The sequence below is a fragment of the Leuresthes tenuis genome, unplaced genomic scaffold (genome assembly GCF_036924035.1).
Source record: "Leuresthes tenuis unplaced genomic scaffold, fLeuTen1.0.hap1 SCAF_3, whole genome shotgun sequence".
NCBI classification, from domain to species: Eukaryota; Metazoa; Chordata; class Actinopteri; order Atheriniformes; family Atherinopsidae; genus Leuresthes; species Leuresthes tenuis.
The window spans coordinates 25,491,964-25,512,838 of NW_027325357.1; the positions used below are offsets into that span (position 1 = coordinate 25,491,964).

The window sequence follows — 20,875 nt, forward strand, 5'->3', positions numbered from 1 at the left end:
AAAAATAAGGAAAATGCAGAGGGAGCCTTTTTAGATTTCATGTTCATCTTTATAGTCCTTAAGGAATGGGGTAGTTTGATTTCAGATTCAAACATTGCTTTTACAGAGAGCCACCATGAACACGGCAGAGAATGCAGCATGAAGAGATGAGTCTCTTACTGTGGGAACGCCTCTTTAGGAGACCGGGGGCAATAAAAGGATGGTCTCTGGTATGTGTGGGCTGCTGTTGACTGTTGACTGCGCATTGAATGCCCCATTATATTCCAGGCCTCCCGCCCATTAAGTGTTGCGGATCTAATCAGTCTGAAAGTCGTCTTCTTTTAACTGGGCCTCATTTTTGGACTTTTATCTTTGTAAGAGGTCTGTATCTAAAAGCTGTCTTCAATCCCTATCGCACAGAACAGTTTTTATATATATATATATATATGTGTGTCAGGCTTAAAACGCACTTACAGAAAGAAAACAAAAAAACATGCCGAGTCCTCTAAAGGTCAGAGCTGCTTGCCTGGTGTGAGGGACTGGACCAGATGGCTTCCCAGCAGAGAGCGTGGGGCCACATGGGTAAACGCTGTGTGGAAAGCTCCTATATTCTCTACATGATCTTTCTATGTTTACCCGGGCCGTTATATCAAGGTGTGGAGAGCCGGGGGCTGCTGCTGGCAGCACATGAAACGGAAAGAGGCTGGTACTTGATGAACAGGTATCGGTGTGACTCGAGGCTTTGCAGTTAAAACAGAACAGCTGTTGTTCCCAGTGAGTTGCAGCCAACAGGGTGACAGTGTAAATCTGGCACCACACTCTCCTGCATCTATTTCTGAGGGCCGAGTGTGCGCAGGGGCGGTTCGGCAGGAACGCGAGAAACGCATGTGTATATTTTGTGGTCATGGCGGGCGTTCTTCACCATGCTAAGCCCCCCCCCATCTGATCATCGCAGGTAGCCTGGACAGCAGGTTCACACCACAAGTAACCGTGTTGGAGAGGAAAAGTGCATTTCTGTCTTGAGAAAGTTGGGAAAATATCCAAAACTCGAGCAGATTCTTGTGACACTAATTCCTCCCTACTGGCACTTTCTGCCAAGGATACTAAGCTAGAGTTGGGTGGGATATTAAAGGATGGAATGGACCTGGCTTTTGCCATCACCCTCAAGTGGTAATTAGGATCGTTTCAAAATAACCAATAAATCACAAGGATTCTTTGTCTTCTTTCCTGTGCTGTGATGCTGACCTACAGCTAAGGGCTCCTCCTGGCTGTTTGCAGCAACCCTCTTCCCGCATGGATTTGCCGGCACATTTTAGGTCCCCGCTTCAAAACTAGATCAAAGGGGACATAAACTGAGCTCGCTAAAAAATAGCCTGACCCCATTTTATACGTAGCACCGGGAGTTTGTGTGTGTGTCAAACGTATTGGCCCTGATTTTTATGTCGGTAGCTCATATATGTCGTGAGATCATTCAGTGGCATTTCAGTGCCTCACACTTTAACACAGTTGTATGTTTGAGTTTTGGCTCTGAAACTCACTTCACCGTCTAATTGTGTGTAATTGGTTTTCTCGGTGTACTTTTCTAGAATGTGTCATTTTTTTCTCCTCCTGTCAATCTCTGCCTCAGTGTTTTTTTTTTTTGTTTTTCTGTTTGTTTTTGCACCTTCTCCCTCCACTGTCTTATTTATGTGTTCTGTATGCATAGTGCTGAGCTGGCAGTTCTAACCCTTGATTGTAGTTGAGCTCTTTGGTTTGTGCGTTAGAATCACTCTGAGCGTATGGCTCCCTTTGGGCCCCGCTGACTCCATGCCTGGCGTCCCTCTGAGTGTGTCCACCTGTCTCCTTATTCAGGAAACATACATGCGCACCGTCACTCCTGCAGCTCCACTGCTTAGGGGTGACATCACTTCTAACACACACGCACATACAGATGGATGCATGTAGGAGACGTCCATATGGGCAAGTGGGCACCATTGAAGCTCTCAGTTTGTCAAACAGTGTGAGTTGTTTACTGCCAGTCCAGTTGATTAGTACTCAGGCGTGACTGTGGCCTCTAAAGCAGAATTGTCCTGTTTTTTAATAATCTGCCACCACATTCAGCTGGAAGTAACTCTTTCTAACGGGCCTTGTTTCTTTTCATTCAGCTCTGATTGGGTGGAGATTCTGGAGCCACGCTCCCGCGAGCGTATGTATGTGAATTTGACCACAGGTGAGTGCGGCTGGGATCCTCCTTCAGGTCTTCCTGTCCGCCAGGCAGACGGCAACCAGTGGTGGGAGTTGTTTGACCCCCAAAGCGGCCGCTTCTATTACTACAACTCCACCGGGCGCCGCACAGTCTGGCACCGACCCCCGGGAGCCGACATAGTGCCCCTCTCCCAGCTCCAGGCCATGAAGCGATGCAGTGAGGCCAAGCAAGTCGGAGGAGGTGTGGAGAAGCACCACCATGGGACCACAGGGAGTATCAGCAGCGTGGGGAGCCAGGGGCGCTGCACCCCCCTGCCTGAGCAGGATGGTGACAGCCCGGTCCCAAGAGTCCTGGAGCCCAGCGAGGAGAATGACAACTCTGAGCTGGACCCCGCAGTGGACAGCCGATCGAAGGGAGATGAAAGCAGTGCAGAACAAAGCGAGGATGGCAGCAAAGACTCACTGAGGTAAGTCTTATTTAACCTCAAGTAGCTTATGCAGAATTTATGCTTAATCATTAGCGGCTCAGATTACCAGGAGAAAAGAGGGGGGTGAAATGTGATAGTCATCACAGCATGTGCCACAGTGAGCTGTAAAGACTCTCAAATGCTTCTGCTGTGAGAATTTGCAAGATTATGTTGACTTTTGACCGTTTGGGCCAGACTGCTGTTTTGTTTTCCTTCTCACTTATCTGAACATTCCATATGTCCCACGTTTCCATACGATTGCCTGTGAACCATGCCCAGCCATTTCAGCAAATCGCTACCAAATGGGGGAAAGCGGTCACTTATATTAGAGAGCATGACATTTCCCCTTATGCCAGGTTTGCTGGTGCAGAACGGGCCCAAACAGTAAGTCATTCAGAGCCCCCATCATGTGCTCGATGTTGTGGCCTCATCAAAACCACTTCTCTTCCTTCCAAGTCAAATACCAGGCATGCCACTTGTGTTTCCCCTGGCTCAGGGCCACTGAGGCCATCTGTGTGCTGACCACCACCCTGCTCTGCTCTGCTCTGCTCTGCTCTGCTCTGCTCTCCAATACTCATTTCATTTTCCTAAAACAAATCCCGGCCCCAGGCCATAGAAAACTATAACCCCTTTTATGTGCACGCATGGCAGACATGTGAGAGAGTGTTGTTTGTGGTTAATAACAAGCAGAACCGCCACATTCCAGCTGCCTATGAACAAGGCGGACTCTGCTGAGTTTTGGAGGGTCTGTCGTAGCAACTGTGGCTCTCCAGTTTCTTCTCACTTCTCACTTCTCAGAGGGTAACTCTGATACTTCAGTATTGTGTAAAGGTGAAGGGGGGACTAATTGGTAGGCTTTGGTTTTTGGATGACACTAATGGAGGCCTTATTGGATTGCATCTGGTGTATGTTGAGGGAGATCGAACTCCCTACAGGGTCCCACACTGCCCCAGTGACTCAACCTTTCCCAGAACCTCTTTCTGTCTCCCCTTTAAAACAATGACCAGCTGTGTTCCACAGAGGAAAGCTGAGTAGTCTTTCGCTGACCGGGGCTTGATACCCTACTTAGCCATATGGCCCATCACATGCTCACCCTCAGTCTCTGAGCAGGTAATTAGAAACCACCTGGAAGTGCACAGCGAGGGTGGAATGCGTCATGTCAAAATGGATGAAAACAAACTCAGGGACACACTTGTCTTCCTCTTATTGATAATAACAAGGGACGAGAGCGAGTGGGAAAGTGTAAATGAAGAACTGGAAGGGTCATGGTGGGTTGAGGTCTGCTAATTGTTCTGTCCAAACCCAGATCAGAGTTAGTGTGTTAGTGTTAGGGACTCTATTTTTCCCCCTTCTTCTCTAAAATGCTTCTCCCTTTTTTTTTACATTTAAAGTTACTCAACAGTTGGTTTGAACATCCCAGCAAAGTTTGACGTGTCTTTACATGTTCTGTTTCTCCTCCTTTTTTTCTAAACGTTATTAACTTCTGACCTTTTAAAAACAAAACTGCTCTTTGCGGAGATGGGACAATGTCAGTTCTTCCTTTCCTTTTTGTATTATGCTGTTAATACATCTGTTCAAAATGGATGGTTTCCTCACGACACATTCTTTCTCTAACTTATTGTAAGCTATTCTTGGTTCACGCGGCTACCTTTCTCTGCACATTCCTCTGTGCGTGGATCTCATATCTTTGTGTGTTTGTCTACAATTATGATAAGTGAAGTTATAGAGGCACCCTTGCTTGTCTACCCGAGTGCCTTATCTGTTAATCATTGGCCAAGTTTTATCACATGCCATGGGAACTTCTTGGTACTTTTAAGTCTGCTCTGCTCATCAGGAAAGTACCGTGGTCTCCACAGATAAACATGTCAGTCACAGGTTATATGCAGCAAACTGTGGCCAATGGATCTCTCTCCATGATGTAGGAATGAACGGTGTTACAAATCAACAAGTTCATAACATCTGTTTTGATGTTTCCTCGTGTATGGATGCGTTTTTATTCTTTTTTTGCCTGTTAATGACGAGCTAAGTTTCTAATGTAACAAAAGAGCAGATTCATCTCAGTGTGGCTGTGCATGAGCTTCCTTTCACGGAGCTTTTGAGCTGCGCACCTGCTGAGGTCTGCTAGACATTTTAAAAGTATGGGTGATGCTTGACGGCGTGTTGCAAGGCGACCCAGAAATGACTCATGGGGGTTTACATGAGTGTCATCACTCTTTTGTCTCATGGACTTCCCTGAGGTGTTTAACAGACCATTCAAGGGAACAAAAGCCCTCACTTAAACCTGCCTGTCCCCCCGGGGTCAACTGAGAGCTTTCTCAAAGCAGGAAGTGTACGTATGCTGAATGGAGAGGAACACTAAACGATTTGTATACACCCCTCTCATTTAGCCCTGTAATGATATAGCTGCGAACCAGCATTCATTCTGAGGTAGACACATGGATGTTGGGCTCCTAAAAACTCAACTTTCCTGATTGTTTGCCGGTTTTGAATTCCTCTGAAATGATTCAGAAAGCTGAGCTATTAGTTTGGCAGTGCCTAAGTGAACTTTGTTTGGGTTGGGGCATTGTTTGCCAACCTCACTATGGACTATAGCTGGTTTTATGAGTGTGCAGTGATTTCAGTTAAAGCGATGTTGAGTTTTCTCGTTAAAGGAATATTTTAGGGAAGCTTAAGATGAAAGCCTTTTCCTCAAAGGTGATGAGTCTGATGAGACGACCAATTTAAGAAAAAAAACAAAAAACTTTTCATTGTTAAATCAATTTCAGTTTCTGTTTGGGGAATTTAGGGGGTTTTATGAAATTAACTATTCAGACAAAAGTAAAAGTATTTGGGAGGAGTAAAAACAGCCTAAACAAACCAGCTTCCCCATACATGCTTGTGACTAACCGAGTGAGCCATGTGGGAGAAATCACTCGTAGGATTTATTTAGGAAATGAGGGGGCGTCTTATGGGGTAGATAAAGTTTTTAATGACTCACACATTCTGTTCATGTTCACTGCCAGAGCAGAAGTCTTTTATGCTTTTCATCTCCCGTCACTCTGAAGGCATAGCCACAACATTTTTACGCACACTGGAAGGACGTGTTTTATCTCGGCGCTCCTGGTGTGGTAAGCTCATTTTTATAGATGCCGTCTGACGTCTGCCTCTAATGATAAAAAGTTTTTAGTTTTTCCATCTAAAATCCTACACTTTGGTCTGGTTAAAGTTGACGACGAGCTTTCTTTTTTGCTTTTTTTTCACTGCTCTCTCTACACATTCCACTTTTCACTCTGTGTTTCCCGTAATTGCTGAGTTTATAGCATCGTCAGAAACTGAATTACAGACCAGCAGTGTATCCAAAACCTCTATTGTTTTATTTTAGCTATCTTTCAAACCCTCTTTTTACAGTTGACCTTTCTTTTTTTTTGTTTCTGTGGTGTGAAGGAATACTACACAAAGATCCAATGACGCCACATGTGAACTGGCCTCAGGCACACTGCTCTGACCTACCTCAGCTGACTTATAACTGACCGAGACGGAGAATTTGTACGTCGTAAAATTAGGCTTCCACCATGTGTACTGCTGTTCTTTTTTGTGTCTGATCATATTTCGTAGAGTAGAGACCGACAGCAGTTTCAGTAATATCATCCTGTGATTGGATCTCACCTCTCTAAAGAAGCTATAAACTTTCAGATTCCAGAGACGGGTCTCTGTGGAATCCTTTTGGGTTTGGTTTTACCCCGTCCCCCTCAGAGTCCTCCTACTAGCTGTCCTCTGACCCAGCCCAGCAGTCCTCACAGGGCCGGGCCGGGCCGGGCCGCGGGAGCCACAGATAGACGCAGCTGCCAGACATCTCGACTCAGAGGAGGGAGGTGCGTCAGTTCAGCTGTTGCGGGACAGCTGGCTCTCTGGAGGTGTCTTACAGGAACTAGGATGCTACCATCTTTGCCCCAAAACCCACAATGTTACTTTGTGGCGCTGCTTAATATTTTTATGATGGACTGTGCAACTTTGAGCCGCAGCCAAGAGCACGCAACATTCTCCATAGTGACCCCTCTGTGTGTTTTCAGTTTCCTTCCCTTTCGCAGATCGCAGCTATCCCATTGGTCTGTGCTCTGAGGTGTTTGTGCAGCAGTAGCTTGGCCCCTGTGACCTCATTTCCTCTTCCTGTCCAGCCAATGTTAATAATAACCCCTGTTTTTGGATCCCCTTATTCTCTGGAGATATATTTAAGAATTTCCCAATTCAAATCCCTATCCGTTGAAGTGACTCAGCTGATGGGTTTTCCAACAACTGTTATTCCAGGCAGGAAAAAGGGAGAGACGTCTGCTGAAAGTAGCTTCTCCATAGTAGCATGTAAAGAGCTGTTTGGGACAAGCTGACTGTGAGTATATTCAGAAAAAGTGACAGAGGTACGTTGGACTCTGTATGTGCAACCAGGGCTGCTGAGACTAATTGAAACTTGCTGACCGTTAAGTCGATTTGTTGCTCCTGAGGCCAATCAGATTACCCCATTCGTTCCCAGAGGGCCTCTAACTTTATTTTATCTTCCATTTTTCAATCTTCCCAATGATCTCACACGCTACCATCAGGCTTCTAGTGAGAGGGTTTGTGACCACATATGTGGGTTTGCTATAGTATGTGAGCTTGTGATGTATGTGTCTAATCATGTGTGCCTGAGAGTAGTTGGAATGGAAATTATTCGCACACAAACAGGAGATTTGGAACAAATCTTGAGCAAGTTCATACACTCCCGATAATAATGATCATGCCTTTTTAACTGCTGTGATAACATAATCCCCCTCCTTCAGCTACCATTCAACCAACACCTGACAGATGGCAACGCACCCTTTCTAAACAACTTTCATTGTTGTTTGAATGACGCTGCGGCCTGTGGAGCGTTGCGTAACCTGGACGTTGCCTGACTGACTATAGACTGAAGATGATTCTTTCTCTGCCCCTTTCTTGATCTCTGTTTCTGTCACTGAGGGAGGCGTCTCCGTGACGATGGCACAGCCTTGCATTGTGTGAGGCACCCCTGATCGCTACAAAGGCCCCTGAATGAGCCCTGAGGAATTCTAGCTTTCCCGCTCATTCCCTTGCTGCACTCTCCCACGACTAATCCCCAGCCCTTCTCATTTACACACACTCACGCTATCCTCTTTCGGTTCTCTTGCTACTTCACACCACCAGCCAAAACCACCACCACCAAATGCCTCTTGTGTGTTGTAGCTCTTGTAGTTTCTCACCATTGTACTGTCTCGTTTTTTCTTTTGATTCGGACTTTATAATCGCACTTTAATTCGACCTTGGTTTCACTTATTTGTGCGTGTTGTGGGATTACAGACTACTGAATGGAGGTGGAAGACGCAGTAAACCTTAGTTGTGATAACAACAATCGTCGTTCTGAACTGCCTGCTGACGCCCAGTATGTTGTGCCAGTGCTGTGGGGGGTGAACATGCGAGACTTTTGCTGAGCCCGGCTGGGACAATAGTGGGCAAACAACAATGACAAAGCTCACAAAATTCCTCTCCCCCCCAACACTGTGAGCTGCTCCCTACAGACCTATGTTTAGTGTTCAGTTTCAGTGTCTTAGGGACAACCTTTTTAATTTAGCCACTGAATTAATCCTGATATAACTTAGCAATCATATAATCAGACAAAAATGATAAAGGATAATGCTTTTGAACATCCAGTGAATTTTTAACATGAGGATGTATGAAGTCAGGCATTTTGATAAAGACCCCCCCTTCCGCCCTGAATGCAGCGTGTGAACCTTACATTAAGCATTTCCTGTTTGTATTGAATATGGAGAAGCCCCCTCTCCAACTGTCCAGAGGACCTCCCCCTGACAGGAAGTGGTGGTCACTACTTTGTCAGGGTCAGTCCTCATAAAGTTCGTCACCAGCCCAACGTAGAAAACACATTTGTGTTTTATTCAGCTGGCAGTTACATAAACCCGAGAGATTGTTTCATGTCCGGGCAACAAGCTTTGATTTGTCTGTGGAGCAGTTTTAAGTTTGAAATACAATTATCTGAACAGCCTTGATGTTTCCTGTGTGAGCTTTTCCTACCATGGCAACCCAGTGCTAAGCAGTCAGCTGTGTATCACCTGCTAGGGTGGCAGTGATTTTAGTTGGATTTGTGCCACCTCTTCCTGTTTGACAAGACCAGAGTGAGAAAACGCACACCCTTTCAAAGAGCCCCGACAGTGGCTTCATGTCTTTAACAACTACCACCTATCAACACCCCCCTGACCTTCTTGTCTAACCGTACACACTCACACTTGCTTGTAACAACCAAACAGTGGTTTGTCAGAGCTCGTCTTCACACGTGTCTGTCTGGGAGTGTGTTAAATGGGCAGTAAACTGTCTTGATTGTCTTCTGTGTGGCAGGGGCCGCGGGCGACATCAGAGGCTGGGGCAGCATGTTCGGGTACTGTGCCAGGTGGCTGAGGCCCAGCTGTGGTTGGTGAATCTGTGGGAATGTTTGAGGACGAGTGTTTACATTCAAATGGCTGAGGTGGCACAAACGGCGGGGGGGGGTTGGATCATACTGTGTCCTGGCAGAGAGAAAGGGAGATGAAGGGCCAAGCTGTAGCTGAGAGGGCTAAAGGAAATTTGCTGTTAGAATGAGGGACCTCAGGGGAATTGTTTCAGCATTGTTCCAGTGAGATGTGGAGGGGGGGAGGAGGGGGGGGGGGGGGGGGGGTCATTCCACCTCCTTCTCTCCTCCCTCTACGTCCTCTTCCTGCCGTTACAGCCCAACTCTCAACTAAGTCGTAGTGGTCTTGGAAAAGGGAATCCTGTCAGCATAAGTTTTTGTCCCTGAGCTGATTTCATTCATTTATTTATTTTGTTTGTTTGGATTTATTAGAACAATCAGCTGTTATTTAATTAGTTACCCTACTGAATGTCAAGAAGCAGCTGGAGAGCACGAAGGTACGTCAGCTTTGCCTGATCATTGTTGTTTTCCTGTCTGACCTTTTGAGCAAGCAAGAAAGTATATTGAGCTGTTTCACGTTTCTCAGGCTAGACGCCATCTGTGTCCATGCATGTGTGTGCTGTAATGCCAGCTTTAGACACAGAAGTTGGTTTGAGAGCGCAAGTTTCGGCTCACTTAAGGAATTAGATTGCAGGGGGAAATTATTAGGCGACGGCAGAGCAGAGTGCAGCAGATCAGGGTAGCGTGACCAGATTGATGGCAGATTGTTTTTGGTTGAAGAGATTAACGGCGAGCTCTTGGTTTTGAATTTTGCCTCGTAGCTCAACAGAAAAATAGAGCCTAAATGAGAATCTCAGCTGCGAACGTCTGCTGTCTTGACTTTATTCAGATCATCGTTGTGTGCTGGTTTGTTGTTCAAAAGTTCATTCTGTGGTTCTTCATGCGGTACAACTTCCAGCAAACATTTTGTATTGCATATGTCAGCCACACATGTTAAGAGGAACTGTGTCAGATGTATGTTCAGCCATTTTATTTTTAGGTAGTTGGGTTGCACAACACACGCAGGAGTTATTGTCATGTGGCTTTCACAGGGCTGGTATGAATGCCAGAGTAAAAAATGAGGTTAAGTCTTTGGAAGTCACTGAAATGATTTGAAAATAATTATTGGGCTGCTGCTGATTTTCCCAGGCCTGTCATGCCTGGGATGATTGTATGTAATAATGCTTTTATGGTACCCTCGGTTTACTTTGTTGTTGTTTATTTAGATTCTTTTTTTTTTTTTTTAAATATATACACTTTATTGCCTTGACTGAAGTTTTTTTCTGTTTCAGGGATGCTTCTCAAAGATGGCAGCCAGTACCTGGTTCTAAAGCAGCCATGTTGGTGAAGGTGAACAGCATGAGCCGTAGCCAGCCCATCCCAGTATTGCAGCAGCACCTCCAGCACGGTTCCCATAGCAAAGCCAGTACTTTTACCCTGCATCCCTCCTGCAGCAAGGCCCAAGGAGGACACTCAAGCTCCAGCCAGGGATATAAAACAGCCCCTGCTGGCAAAATGTCTGGTGACACCCGTCAGGCCCATCATATAAGAAAAGCCAGCAATGGCAGCTTTTGCTTGGCTACATCAGACAGTAACCACCCCAGTCCGCTCCTTCACAGGTCACAGACCAGCACACCACGTCCCGTCTCCCCCCAGTATGGGTGCACCGCCCCAATCTACGATGAGCCAGTTTCAGACTATCCTATATACGATGAGCCTCCAACAGACATGGAAGTGGAGGCGGCGCATCTTTACAATGGACAACCTCTATCTCGCTTGACACCTACCCACAGTCTCCAGAAGCCTCGACACCTCCAACACCCTGGTTCGTCTCATTCAGGGTCCAGACACAGGAGGAATCCTTCTGCCTCTGACTACAGCCCAGCTGGTCTGGAGTGCATCAAGCACATGGTCAACGTGGACCCCAAACAGGGGCTCCCGTCCAGCTCCCCAGTGCCCCCGCGTGCCCCTTCCCCTACCTCCAGGCAAGACCCTGTCTTGACCCAACCACAGCCACATCTCCAGCCCCAAGTTCACTCTTTGCAACAGTCTCGAGGCCATTTGAGGGACAGAGAAGCAGGATCTCAGGGCCCGAGTTCACTGGACAAAAAACAAAACTGGCGGGTCCTCGAGGCTACTGTACAACGTGCCATGGACGCACGACACAGCAGGCAGAGCAGCCAGGTCTCGCAGGACTTTTCCTCATCGACCCCGCAAGCCATGGCAAACTATCAAGACTCTGGCTACTCTACCGGCCCTTCCCCAAGTCTGAGAAGAAAGAGCAGGAGGAGAGTGGGAGCCGGTGGAGGAGGCAGGCCGGGGTCAGTAGGCAGCAGCGGGGAGCTGTGTGCCCTAAATGAGAGGCTTATGGCAGAGATGAGGGAGGTGGTGAGTCGCTCGAACACCATGAGGGAGGTGAGAGCAGGGCTGGACCCAGAAATGGGGGAGAGGATTGTTGTACCTCGGACACGCTCCCCTGCAGACTCACTCAGGTGGTATGGAGGAGGTGGTGGGGGATCAACAGGCAGGTGCCCATCACGAGAAGATGACACCGGGGCTTCACGTAACTATGGCAACCCTGCTCTGACCCCTCTGGAAATACCAGGGAGGCAGAAAAGAACCTATGAAAAGGTGGACACCTTGGAGATGAGTATAAACAGCCAGGCCAGCCTATCATCACCAGAGACCCCGGGACCACCCTCCCAGGTAGCCTCCTTTCTATGCTTATGTGTTTTATGTGTGTGAATATGAGAGCAAAAAGGTAAAATAGTTGTCATTGTAGCTAACCCAATTATGTACTTTCCTTCCCAATTAAAGACTCAGACATGTCTGCTTCTATTTCTGTGGTCTGTTGATCGTAGCAGGTTTACTTGTTTTCAACTTTGTTTGAGTTGGTAAGGCTCTGATTACAGAAAGATTGACTATCAGATTAGGAAAGAATTCAGTTTCACTGTCAAATGAGGCTTAGTCATGCTTGAATAAAGCAACTTTGTGTTGTGGGAACTTCAAGCTGTGCTTTTGTAATGTATCTAGTCGTTGTCAGAAGAATGAACAGATTCTTTTGCTGCGCCGAAATGTTCCTTTTGCTTAATCAATCCAATTAGATTTATTTTTGAAACAAAACTCCAGATAACACTGAGGATTTGGTTGTATTTTGCAGTTGCAGAGCAGTTAAATGCATGCAGATGAAACGTGGCGTTGCTTAATCGATGTTAAGGACTTTTACAAAAGGGGCACATGATTGATGATGAAAGAGCTGTTTGACTTCTGGAGACACTTATGCAAGTGGCAGCACGTGGAGCCAGTTCTACAGTAAGATCTGCTGCTTCTAATCTCCAAATACCCTCTTGAATCAGAATTGTGCCTCCTTACATTATTGTGTTTTCTATAGCTATTCAGCTGTGTCTCTATGATTGGAAATGTTTTCTCAAACAAAGAGACTCTATTTGAAAAGAATATAGAACATTTTGTAATGAATTACATTCCAGTCGTGGGTGTCCCAAAGTCTGTTTAAGACGTGTCCTTATTCCATTAATCTGACAGCTACTGAATCTTGTTTACTGCAGTTTTACTAGATTGAACGTAGTTACGTTTATTTTCACTCGGCACAAATCTTAACCTCATGCAGTCATACTAACAAGTGAACCCTCACAGTGGTGGTGAGTGTTTGTTTGGATGACAGTCAGCTCAAGGCAATAACTGATTTTATGGGAAGTAGGACTTGGGTCACAGCCTTTTGGGTTGGGCTTGGTGAACAGCTCATATGATATGATGCTGAGAGTGAGAGGAAGCTGTGCAGCTCTAATTGACTGCCCGAGCCATTATTTTTAAGTAAGAAACCAGTCAGAACTGCTTAATATGCTTAAACATGTAGAATTTGTATTTTCAGCTGCTTTATGCATCTCCAGTGTTTTACACCGCCAAGCAACGCTTGAAAGCTCATTGTGTAAAGACTTTTCCGTCACTGTTGTGGAACGTCAGTGTAAAAGTGACCATTGTCGGAATGACTGAGTTTCATTGCTCCAGCAGATCAATGAAGCCGTTAACGTTGCGTATTTTATGTCTGCAAAGGGCTTAAGTGTTCCCTGGACATTAGACAGTGAGCAGACTGAGCACCACTGACTATAATGGCCACGGTCCCAGCAAAGGCTGTCATCCTCTTACCTCCGTCCATCTGCCCCGCACGGCAGGCGCTGTTTTCTCATACGCCAGCTCTGCGTTTGGATAGCGAGAGCCGTGCCAGGCCAGAGAGATTCAGGACAAGGCTTCCCATGGTCAGGAAGGAGGGCCACTGCGGCCCATATGGCCCAGGTTTGGCAGGGTTGTAAGGAAGAGAACGGGAGGCAGGCTGGTAACAAGGCTTACTGGTACCACCGTGGCTGTATAGTATTAGAAAACAGCCAAAGAGCACTGAGTGGGCCCCCTAAGTCTGTACTGGAATGTTCCTCAGACCTGCTGTTATGTCACTCTTACACACTCACAAAGTGTGTTTTGTGCATGTGTGTATCTGTCAAGAGCCTGAACTCTGTCAGTCAGTTATTTAAAAACCATTCTGTTCACTGACTCTTTTGACTCTTGACTAATCCAAACCTCAGATTTGGCCGTGATTGAGAAACAAAATCTAAAATTCAGTTTATCTGGCGCCCATCACTCCACATTATCCAGGGGCTCATTAAGAAGACATGTCAGTGCATTTTATGTTCCATTAATAAACTTGAGCTCTGATTTTGGCTCGTGTTTCGTGTTGTTCCTGGCTGTTTGTAGAACATATCTGGGTTAGTGGCTGTCTCTGTTCAGGGAGCTCGGGAGCGCCTTAAAGTACATAAAGTCTACTGCAAGGATCACAAGGAGGTCTTGTGTAGAGCACAGCTTTGTTTTTGCAGGGGAGGTGAGCCCAGCACAGGGAGGGGCAGGGGTAAAGACTTTGGTGCCATTACGTGCCCACTGACTGCTTAGGCCAGGGTTCAGGGGGATTTAGGGGATTTTTTTTTCTTGTTACATTTCTGGCATTAAGAAATGAATGTGCAGGTCCTGCAACAGTTTCCCTCGAGTCCCCGGCACTGCAGAGCGGAGAATAGTCCAGAGAATGCAGCGCAGCTCGTAGTGTGACACAGTAAAAACTGCAGCTACACACACATAGTTTGCACCTCTGCTACTCTCCCCCTCTGTATCCCCTCCCTCCACCCTCCATCCTTTTCCTCTTCTCTGTTTCATGTCAACCTCTTTTTTTTTTTTCCCCACCTGCAGGCGGGCACCCTAGAGCTGCAGGCTCAGTTGGAGAGCAGGAAGAAAGGGATGGTGGATGGACGGACCGCTTCGCTGGGCCCTCACCGCCCTGCCAGCCATGACAATAGAGAGGGAGGTGATGGGGCAAGAGGAGGATCCGCCTACCAGCTCTCCTATGCCACCCTGCGGCAACCCCCTCCTCCTGACATGGGCATGGAAGACTGGGCCAGCAAGCACCTCAACATGCACACGCAAGGACTGTTCCGGCGCCGTGTCTCCATCGCCAACATGCTGTCCTGGAACCGCGGATCCATCAAAAAGCCCATGCTCGTCACCAGCAACCGTGCCATCAGGAAGGAGGCCTGCGAGATGTTCAAGCTGGTGCAGGCCTACATGGGAGACAGGCCTTCGCGACTTGACCGCCGTCACAGCGCCCTGCTCATAGTGACCAAGTGCTGGGACATGCCAGGGCTGCGGGACGAGCTGTACGTCCAACTGGTGAGGCAGACCACAGGCAATGCCACCCCCAGAAGCTTGGCGGCAGGTTGGGAGCTGATGGCTGTCAGCTTGGCCTTCTTTGCCCCGTCGCCCAAGTTCCGCTGCTACCTGGAGGGCTACATCCAGAGACATACAGAGCCCACCAGCGACAAGAAATGTGAGTCTCAGACTGAGCTACAGGGTGGGTCACCTTTCTTTCTTCTGCATCTCCCTGTCCTGTCTGATTGTCTGTGTTTATGTTGACAGGACAGATAACTTTGTTTTCAATAGAAATCACGTTATCTTCTTCCCTGCTCTATTTTCCTGCAAAATTCTGCTTTAATTCTATCAGTCATATTATTGGGTATTAGCCCAATAATATGACTGCTGTCACTGCCTGGCTACCAGAAATGTGACCTTTTGCCATCTTCTGTGTTTCATAGTGACTCAGTTCATATTGGAACAGCAGGAACTAAAACTGAAGAAGAATTCAAAGTCCAGAAAGAAGCGAAAACAGAACACAGAGGAGGAGGAAGGTACATATTTTACTCAGTTGCTTTTAAAATGACGCCAAAACATTGCTTTCGGGACGATGGATCCTCCGTATTTCCCACTTTTGTAACCTTATCTGTTGGATGGAGCACATGTGGACTCCCACATGTGTTTTTCTACTCTCTTCAGAACTTGTCAGTCATCTCTAAGCGGTGCAAACCATTACAAATCAAACACATTGCTCCCTGTGGAGTGACCACTGTGAGTGGGATGGAAAATTCAAGGCTGTGCAGTTTGTCAGATGAGTACATGCTGATGTGTTTCCACACACAGTGAATGGGTTTCCCAGAGAGTTGAGAAGGGGGGGGGGGGGGGGGATGTAGGATGAGAATTTTAGAAGAATCTGTACATGCACAATGGACCACACTGTGAATCATCCTGGCTATCTTTCTTGCCCCCCTGTGTGTCAGACTGCCATTTAAGAGAATAGCTACTTATCAGCATGGGCCTTCGTTTAACCAGACCGCACTGCCAGCACTGGTGATGATGTCACTGGGCAGGAACCCAGTTGTCTCATAGCGGTCACCAGAGCAGTAGCCACACGCATTGTTCCTCAGTGACTCAGGATCTCTATTTTAGCTGAGTAAGAGGTCAAAGGGAAAGCCTACTGGACATTTCAGAGATGACAACAAGAAGAAAAAACAGCACAATGACAGCTGCTGTTTATTTGACCAGAAGAGGAGCTGGAACATGTACTTTGTGTCTGACCAGAGCAATGTACAGCTGTGAGCAGCAGGAGTGGGAGGTGCACATGGGAACAAGAGATCTCTAGTCAGGACAGGCCAGGCTTGGCCTAGTTGGAGCTTAAAAAAGACGAAACAACTTCTGTAGGCTTGGGACCTGCAGTGGGTCATTTTCAGCCATCTCACAAACAACCAAGACGCGACAGAGGTTGTCTCCTTTACATCATCCTTTAATAGCTCTATGTTTTTGTTGTTAAGTTTAGCTTCAGCTCTTGTGTAGACAGGTGTCATGCCGTTCTCAGCCTAGTACGGTACACTCAAGCTCCTAATGAGCTCGTATTTCTCCCAGGCTTGGTTGTTGCTGTTTGCATGGCTTCAAAACTGATGTAAATATAGACCTCCAGGAGCGTTCAAACCCATCTTCTCATTGCTGCTCTGGGATCTTGGTTTTTTTCCCAGTAAGTGTTTAGCTTCTATGCTGAGAGACTTGGGAGGAGGAAAAAAAAAAGCCAGTCGTTGCCAAGATCAAGGGCAAATTATTGGTATGATCTGTCTAATTAGATATAATTATAGTCAGACGTGGTCAGATTAGCTGCACTTGCAGGATTGCGTAGGAGTCACCTGTTTGCTATAAATCTGAGAGCTTTCACTGAAAGGAACAAAGTGTTTGTTACTTTTTTAAATCCCGTCTGTAACATTTTCCTCTTGGCTCCGGTTCAAGTGCTCAACACTGAAGATTCTAGGAGCAGGAATAGACCCCACAAGGGTGTGGTGTTTGATTCAAGTTACAACAGCAGTGAAAGATGGGAATGATGAATTTGGTGCTGGAGCGTCAGTGTTTTCCTTCTGTTTGAGAGCGAGGAGGGGAGAGAATTTCTGGGAACACTTTTTCCAGGACAGGTCAGGTTCTTCTGAGCCTTGTGTGTCTTGAGGTACATATCCGCTCTCTGAAAAACACTTCTTCTAATGTATTTCTCTTCCCAATAAGGGCTGGGCCCTACAGTAGCTGCTTAAGGCAGGTAGCAGACAGGAGGCCTCTTTGCTCCTGTGCTTTCCAGAGGCCTCCAAATTCGGTGTATGCTGACGAATCACTTGAACACTGGATGTGCAGGCCGGATCCTGTCTCTCCAGCTTTTGTTCAAGAGCATTAAATCTTTCCTCTGCCTGACAGTTTAGCCGGGTATGCTCTAATCCCCGTTTGCTGGAATCACATCATCAACATGTCCCTCCAGTTACCACTGCCTGTCTCTCATTTGACATCTGTGGGAAATGAAAACACTGCTGGTGCTGCTCATGGGAAAGAATTTGAATCATTTATTATTTTGTGTGTTCACTAATGTCTGACGCTTAAGGGTTTTACTTGGGGTCTTTGAGGTTCCAACAAGGGTGTGGTTTTATTTAGTTTTCCTCATTCCTCAGTCTTGAATTTGCGTTTTTTTTTTTTTTTTTCCTGTCATCCTCCAGGCCTTCCCATCAGCACATATGCCAAATTCTGCCATCGGAAGCTGCTGAAGGTAGCAATCACTGGTGGCAAAAAGGTGAGTGAGAGAAACAAAAACCAGTCGTTGAATTTTTCATTTTCTCATGATGACAGTGGTACACAAAAGTTTGAAATCTGAGATTCTCGTCTGAGTCATTCTGGCTGGAGTGACTGAGAGAGACATAATTGCAGGTGTGCTGAAACAGTCACAGGTAGAGACATAAACACAGACCCTGTCATCACAGTGCAGCTGCAGACACGGCCACTATTAGTATCATAATCCCTGATATACGTGGGTTGTAAATCTTCCTTCGCTTACCTGTCTCCCTCCAGGGTCTACGCAAGCCCACCTTGGAGGAGATTGACCACAGCAGACGGGCCATCATCACCCCCTCCCTTTTTGGCAGCTCTCTAGAGGAGGTGATGGAAAGGCAGAGCGAACTCTTCCCAGACAGAAAACTGCCCTGGGTGCAGGTTCAGCTGTCCCAGTATGTTCTGGCTCTGGGCGGGGCTCAGACGGAGGGCATCTTCAGGTGAGATAGACCCAAGTCAGCCAGTGACACGCCTCGACTTGGAGCAGTGTGTCAGGGGTGCTGTCTGGCAAATTAGAGGGGGATCTTTTGAAGTGCATGTGCATGTGCTTTATTGTATGTATAGTTTGTATAAACAAATGTGTGTGTGTGTGTGGTCTCCCATATCCCTTGATTTCTGAGTAAGCTCCCCCTGTGTACAGCACACAAAAACAGAGCGAACAAACACAGCCCTCCTGTGCTCCTGATAGCTGTGTGGTTTAATTTGATACTTGGTGATATGTGTTTACATTACTGCCTCAGCTTACAAGCACGTGGGAGCCTCTCAGCCGTGTGTTTGTGTAGGGTTTTCTCTCGCAGATTTAATTCTGTAGCATCTCGACTTGTTTAGAAAACCTTTCTTTTCCATCACACTCACTATAAACGGATCTCCCTGTGAAACCCCTCTTGTGCACGGGGACTTTCCTGGAGAGTGGGTTGTTTGGTTGTGTGTTTGTCTCAAGTAGAACTGCTGCAAACAGGATGGAGAACTTTCAGCCACTATGCAATGCTTGAGTAATGACTTTTGCTGCAAGGCGTGAAGTGAGATAGAAGTAGGGGTCCCTCTTGTGGCCACTGAGTGTAACTGTGGCATTTTGTTTTATCCACAGAGTGCCTGGAGACATTGACGAAGTGAATGCACTGAAGCTCCAAGTCGACCAGTGGAGGATTCCAGAGAATCTCTCTGACCCCAATGTTCCTGGTGAGCAAGAATTTATTTATTCATTTAGTTTGATTGCATGTACACATATGGGATTTGAATACGTGTATTAAAAAGAAAATGTTCTTCACATGTAGCCTCTCTGATGAAGCTATGGTATCGTGAGCTTGAGGAGCCCCTCATCCCCATGAACTTTTACAAGCAGTGCGTTAATAACTGTGACGACCCAGTGGCGGCCATCACTGTGGTCCAGTCGCTGCCTGAACTCAACAGGCTGGTTCTGTGCTACTTCATCCACTTCCTGCAGGTAACCAACATCAGCCCCTCACACACAATCCTGACCCTGCTTTAGCCTAACCCAGAGTTCATATTCTACTAGATTCAAATAATATCTGGGCTTGTTTTGCCATAAATAAAAACTCCTAAACTAAACTCTGCTGGGCATTACCACTTAAAATGGTTTAATAGCTTTGCAGAGGTTTGTCTGTACGCTGCTTGAGGCCTTCCTCAATGTTTTTCGTCTCCTTACTTCCTCCAGGTATTCGCCCAGCCATCCAACGTTGCCATAACCAAGATGGATGTGAACAACCTGGCCATGGTGATGGCTCCAAACTGCCTCCGCTGCCAGTCCGACGACCCACGGATCATCTTCGAGAACACACGCAAGGAGATGTCCTTCCTGAGAATGCTCATCGTTCACCTGGACACCAGTTTTATCGAGGGGGTGGTGTAGGCACAGACCGCTTGGACCAGTTCCATATTTACAATCATGCATAAACACTGTTTCTGTTTAGGCCACACTGGAAGCTGTTGGGGGTGAGATATTACACCTCTTACAACACGAGGAGTGTGAAAACCGTTTGGACTTTGGGCCCTGTGCTCTCCTGCGTTTTTTTTTTTTTTTTTGTACTGAAACACGAGACATATCACCTTTTTGGTTTCACTGATTTTGATACTAAAATCCACAGCGACTGCTCTCAAGTGGTTCACTTTTATGTCTGTGCTTTCTAACCAATGCATGTGAAAACATGTTGATCCTTTATTTCTTACACAAGGGGTATTACTACACATGCATTTGACAACTGGGAGGTGCAAGGTGAAAGTCGAACAGGAATATTCTTGCACACACGCACTAAAAAATAAGAAAATCTAAATTTCATCAGTGTCGACACATTTTCCAGCGTTGTGATTTTATTCAGGTGTGTCTGTGGGTGTGATTGTCAGTGTGAACAAAGGACAGCCTTCCTTTATCATGTAGAGAAAACTGAAAAAAGAAAGTAAAATAATTATTTTATTTGTGTCTTTATTAATAACCTTTTAGCCTGTGTTGTCTTGAGTAACTGTACCAATGACTGGTTTCCTCGTATCTAATTTTACGAGACAGCTTGTGCTTTCGAAGCACAAGCTGTGAGGATTTTACTGACTGCTCTTTGCAAAGGACAATGATGATGATTTCATGCTTTGAATTTTCCAGACGCAAACACTCACTGAAGTCAGACAGAAGTGTTCTTGCTGTAGCGATGTGGGAGGCTGGTTAATCAACCAATAATACTCTTTCTCAGTTATTTATAAGCATCGTTTCATTTCACTTGGAATTGTGTTCTCTTTCCATGATCTTTACGTCCTGTGTTGTGTCTCAGGTCTTCTGATAAAACGGGTGTTGGATGTGATGACTGTATATGACCTCTGTCAAAGACTGAATATTTGACAAATCTACCACAGACCCCTGCAGTGAGAATGGAGTATTGTTCAACTGTTGAGCACTATAAGACTGTATATTGAGCTTTTTGTGTCCCGTCTCAGGCTAAGCTGATGTAAATAAATTGTGTGTAAAATAGTACTAACTTTCCTTAATTGTAATCTAATGATCCCGGTTATGGGGGAACTTAACAGTTTCTGTAAATAACAATTAAAAGTGGGAGTGGGTTGTAATTAACTGTTAATTTTTTCTGCTGTAACCGCTTGCCTTTTCAACATAGGAATGATTCAAACCACTTTCCACGTACCTGCGTGTATGTGTTTGCAAACCGTCTTGTCATAAAATGGAATGGCTGTCCATAAATAAAGGTTTCTTCTATTGTTTATTGTTGTGGCATTTTTATTTATTTATTTCTTATGTGAAGATTTCACAAAG

General features: G+C 46.2%; 1 protein-coding gene across 6 annotated transcripts in view; it reads left to right on the forward strand.

Moving 5' to 3' along the window:
• arhgap46a (Rho GTPase activating protein 46a) overlaps positions 1-20,823 on the forward strand; it is a 28,729-nt gene extending 7,906 nt beyond the window's left edge. For 3 of the 6 annotated variants that reach the window (XM_072382754.1, XM_072382755.1, XM_072382751.1), the window contains exons 2-10: positions 2,124-2,630; positions 10,386-11,799; positions 14,341-14,998; positions 15,240-15,332; positions 17,496-17,569; positions 17,845-18,044; positions 18,692-18,783; positions 18,879-19,048; positions 19,280-20,823. In XM_072382754.1, the coding sequence (XP_072238855.1) occupies positions 2,124-2,630; positions 10,386-11,799; positions 14,341-14,998; positions 15,240-15,332; positions 17,496-17,569; positions 17,845-18,044; positions 18,692-18,783; positions 18,879-19,048; positions 19,280-19,474 (3,403 nt within the window). In that variant the 3' untranslated portion in view covers positions 19,475-20,823. Of the gene's footprint in view, positions 1-1,876; positions 1,979-2,123; positions 2,631-10,385; positions 11,800-14,340; positions 14,999-15,239; positions 15,333-17,495; positions 17,570-17,844; positions 18,045-18,691; positions 18,784-18,878; positions 19,049-19,279 lie in introns of those variants that run through there. The other 3 variants (XM_072382752.1, XM_072382753.1, XM_072382756.1) reach the window with 3 other exon arrangements.
• Positions 20,824-20,875: the final 52 nt, after the last annotated feature.